Source organism: Danio rerio, chromosome 14 (genome assembly GCF_049306965.1).
Source record: "Danio rerio strain Tuebingen ecotype United States chromosome 14, GRCz12tu, whole genome shotgun sequence".
Classification (NCBI taxonomy): domain Eukaryota; kingdom Metazoa; phylum Chordata; class Actinopteri; order Cypriniformes; family Danionidae; genus Danio; species Danio rerio.
This window is the reverse complement of record NC_133189.1, coordinates 1372501-1377500: the sequence shown is the minus strand read 5'-3', so window position 1 is coordinate 1377500 and position 5000 is coordinate 1372501. Positions and strand designations below refer to the sequence as shown.

Here is a 5000-nt window from a genome sequence, read left to right as displayed (position 1 = left end):
AAAAGTGAAACAACGAGTGCTTTTTCATTTTCTGAGGAATCTAGCAGTATTCAGGTAGAGACATTGAATAATCTAATGTAAAATAACACTGCATAGTCTTCATTGTATAGACAATTTACTACAAATCAGGCTTTATTAAACTTACAAATGATACCATTACTTTGTCTAAACATTTTAAGGGAGTTTAAAGCATTCAGACACGTCACAGGCCTTAAAACCTTCACTCTATCATGCCGACTCCTCAAATCAAATGCATTCCTAATTGTGGTTCCTGGTCAACTATAATCCAGACTCAACGTTGGAGATCCTGTAATCTGTTTATTGCAGATACACACACTACTATATTCATGCTGAAACATTATATGCTGCAGTCCTAGTGTGTCTGTACAAGTTTATGTGGTTTACAGGGACACCAAATTGTATAATGACATCGGTATGACTTGGTTGTATTCTATTAAGATGGTTTACAGCAGGGGTCACCAAACTTGTTCCTGGAGGGCCGGTATCCTGCAGGTTTTAGCTCTAAACCTAATCAAACACACCTGAACAAGCTAATCAAGGTCTTACTAGGTATTCTTAAAACACTCAGGCAAGCGTTTTGAGGCAAGTTGGAGCTAATCCCTGCAGGGACACCATGTCCCTGTAATTCAAAAGGCTTAAAAATCATCCCTAATGGGATATTTTGTTTCCCGTTTGTGTTTATAACAACAGGTTTTACTGTATAACATGCATTACGCCTATGGAGTGTCCCTGTAAACCATGTATACAGCTTTGTGTATGTGTGTGTACGCTCACTCAGGGCTGCAGTTGACTTTGCGCAGGTCACTGCTCAGGTTAGGTTCAGGTGGAGAAGCTTGTTTTGGAGGAAGGATGTTTCTCTCCTGCAGCAGATTCAGGGGTCTTAGGGTTTCCATTTCCAGCTCAGGAACGCCACTCAGGCCTCCTAATGCTGACGACAGCTCGTTCAGAGAGGGGAAAGGCTATTGAAACAAAAACAAAGATGTTTGTGACAACCTCATAACCTGTGACGCTACCTGTCTTAATATTTTAACTACTAAATCAGCCAGTAATTTTTCAGTTTGGCCAATGTAGGACTTTTATTTTGACAACAGTGAAAATGTTAGTGCCTTCTATGTGTCTGTTTGTAACTATTTTTTAAACAAAAATGTTGAACAAAGCAATCAGTTTCCAAAATATTATTATAACACCCGCAATTATGCAGATTTTAATCTCAATTTATTAATTTAAACAATAAAGTATACATTTTACAGATCATTTTTTCTTGCATTGATTTCTTAATCAAATTATTAACAATTTTCAAAAATTATGTAAAATTATCTACAATAAATTTTAAACATTTTTACATTTTACTTGCAACAAAACTTTAAATGCTAGGGTGAAACCGAATTTTTAAAACTTTTTTTTTTTTTGGTACAATTTTACAAATGATCCTTTAGCCATTTGAATTATTTTCTTGCATTTTAACTGAACACCTAAACAATTATTTATATATTCCATAAAAATATTTTTACTGTATTTAAAACAATAATAAACTAATAATATTAATCACAATAAATGACACAGAAACACTTCACAGTACCTGCGAGTACGGCTGGTATCCTGATGGGTTATACCCTCCGTGTGCGGGGGAGGAGTCTGGCCTGGGGGCGGGGCTTTGTTGGTAACCAGGATGCATGGTTGGATAATTGTATCCAAAAGGCGGAGCTTGTTTATTTGGAACGCCAGCAGGAGGAGCTGCGAGATCTGATGAAATAAAGACACAGACATGAGATGAATGTGTGTCAGGGAATCATTCATGTGCAGATTAAGATGAAAGCTGTGAGGATGTACCCTGGTAACCGCCGCCCTCCAGAGACTCGTAGCTGTTGGGAACCGGAGATGCACTGCCTGTGGTTGTTGAAGAGCTGTCTCCACCTGCAAGAAGTTGCAAGAACACACGCGTCTAAAAGAAGTTTTCATTTTTATAGATGAATAAAACAAATGATTTCAGAAAGGTCATGTGACACTGAAGACTGGCGTAATGATGATGAAAATTAAGGGATAGTCCATGCAAAAATGAAAATGTTATTGTTGATTTACTCATCCACAGGTCATCAAAGATGTAGGAGACTTTTTTTTCCATCAGTATAACAATAAAGAAGATTCTGAGCTGAATCCTTGAAATGAATCCTTGCTGATTTATGTAATGGCAGTGAATGGTCACAAAGAAACTAGTCCAAATCAATAGCTGTGGCTCCTGATGACACACTGAGGTCTTGTGAAGCAAAATGATCGCTCAGTGTAAGAAATGAAACATTATTTACAATATTATTAGCTTCAACAGTCTGGTCAAACAGATCTCGGCATGTGCGAGTGCAATCCGATTGTATTCTGGTCGCTTTTGATCAGTGGTCCCCAACCTTTTAATCACCGCGGACCGGTCAACGTTAGTCGAACACAGCTGCTACACTTGTGCATCCAGGTTAATCCTGAACAACTCAGTGCGCATGAGCTACTTGCACTATCGCGGTCTGATTATGTTTCAATCAAGGTTTATATGCATCAAATACATAACATCTGTGCCAAACATCTCAACTGACGAACATATTAACAATAATACAACCGTATAGCCCAATTAAATGCATGCATTGGCATGTTACAGCCCTAATGAGTATGATTATGTGAAACTCCATATAGATACATATTGCAATGATTTCGGGTACTTACTTAGCGATGTATACGCACTCATATATGCACGGTCCTTAAATGCTCTGCTGAGTTGGACTCTATAATACCTGTTTTATAACTTTAAACTATCAACATCCACCACTAAGCTATATTCAAGCGATCGTTCTTCCCGCTATGTGGTGGATTTTGGCATAGTCCATTTCATGTGAGATGGCCGGGGTGAGTGGAAGAAACCAAGTCGTGGGGGGAATATTTTCTATAGAAATAATTTATGATGTCTTATGTGGCCCGGTACCAATTGTTCCACGGACTGGTACCTGTCCGCGGCCCGTTGGTTGGGGACCACTGCTTTTGATGACAAAATCATGAGGTCTGGCCACGCATTCAAAAATGTTGATCAACATACTAATAATACAGCTAATAATATTGTAAATAATGTTCATTTTCTTACATGGAGCAATAGTTTCGCCTATCAAACTATGCCAGTGTCATCAGGAGCCATGGAATTGAACTCATTTGAATGCATTTATTTTCAATCAAAAAATAAAACTGTCATCATTCACTGCCATTATATGAATCACCAAAAGAAGAAAATCTGCTTGAAGCTGCAGCCACACTGTACTTTTCTCCCATAGATTTTCATTCATACGTACGCACACACGCAAATGCGTCAAAACGGAAATGCAAGCTCGCGCCACAAGTTTTGCAGTTCGCTGCATTGGAAAGTTCAAGCTTGGTGAATTCTGACCTGCGAAATCGCATCACATGATTGCATGTGACCAATCGAAGATCAAAACATGACCTCTCAGGACAGAAATGTAAAATATGGACCAATCGCTCGCTTTTTGCTTTTTTTTTTTTTTTAAATGTCTAAATCAGTTTAATCCCACCCCTTTTTACAGCAACATACAACAGAATTTTGCATGCTTAAACTCTATTGACTGCGGCATCAATGTTTTACAAAAGAAAACAAAATGTCACCTAGATGTGGGTGAGCAAATTGACAGGAAAATTACTTTTTTGTGTGAACTATCACTTTAAGCTTTGAACTACACAAATCAATAACATCTTAAAATGTATGACAACAGAAAATAGTTGAGTAGTACTTTATTTTTGGCAGTCCCTATTGAACAGTTTGTTGACTACAAGTTACACTGCAACTACATCCAAACTAATTCTCATCTGAGTGTTAGTAGAATGCCAGCTTACAATTTACTGCTCTACCAACACACACTCAACTGACTTTCATAAGGAACTTTCAAGTACCTCAACTAACACCAAGCTTATAGTCAAATAATACTTTAAGACCGGGCTTAATTTGTGCTGGAACATGCTGAATCCGGAACCTCTAAAATCTAATCTGGCACCTCATTTTACCGATCCCCCTCCTCAACCGCACTTCTGCCCCGTCCGCGGTTCACTTTCGCTTTCTTCCATGACCCCCCTACCCTCTTCACTTTCATCCGCCAGCCACCGCACCAACCCCCCTGGGTGCATGTTTTACCAGATGCAAACACGGCAGTCTGAAAAACTCAATTCTGATGGGTCAGTTGTGACATTCCAAGGTATGTTATTCCAAGATAACAACACAGGGTCATCTGGGAAATTTAAACCACATTGACTGTCAATGAATACAAATAAATCTCTAACCTTACGTTCACATTTATATGGATCTGCTTTTCTGTCTTGTCGCCCAGGTTGTGACAGAATACCACGCAGGTTAGTGTATACTCCATCAGCAGTTTTTGTCAGATCTTGTTGATAACATGCTTTACCCTAAACCAGACACTGAATTACTGTCATTTGCTATTTAAAATGTAATTTACTCACATTCCAAATTACACCTTTCATCTTACATTTATATTTATTTTAATTTCCCGCAACTGTATATATATACATTTTTTAGGGGGTTTACCTTTATTATGATATAGGACAGTGGAGATTTCAGACAGGTAAGCCTTGGGAGCAGAGAGAGGCAAAAGACTTCGAGCTGGGAATCGAACTCGCGTCGCCTGCTATGTTGGCACACAGCACCACTAGGCTATTGGTGCCGACCACTACCATATATTTTTAAAAAAAGACAGGCAGATTATGCAACAAACACCAGAGTTTTCTTTTTTTGCAAAAGCAAACATTTACATTATATATTTTATTTTAGGTAAATAGTTCATTATTGTTCCAATTTGGTAAGATAAATCATCATGAAAGCAACACAATTTCATATTTAAGCAGTTTCAAGCACAATATCTATCAACAGAACTAGTTCCATTGCTTGTTGTTGGGATACACTGTAAAAGTGAAGGACTTTTAAC

General features: G+C 38.2%; 1 protein-coding gene across 2 annotated transcripts in view; it reads right to left on the bottom strand.

Moving 5' to 3' along the window:
• Positions 1–5000, bottom strand: part of sec24b (SEC24 homolog B, COPII coat complex component) — a 37323-nt gene that overhangs the window by 21134 nt on the left and 11189 nt on the right. For both annotated transcript variants that reach the window (XM_001921599.9, XM_005169568.6), the window contains 3 exons: positions 1852–1935; positions 1601–1764; positions 796–980 (listed from right to left, as the gene is read on the bottom strand). In XM_001921599.9, coding sequence (XP_001921634.4) covers positions 796–980; positions 1601–1764; positions 1852–1935 — 433 coding nt within the window. The remainder of the gene's footprint in view (positions 1–795; positions 981–1600; positions 1765–1851; positions 1936–5000) is intronic.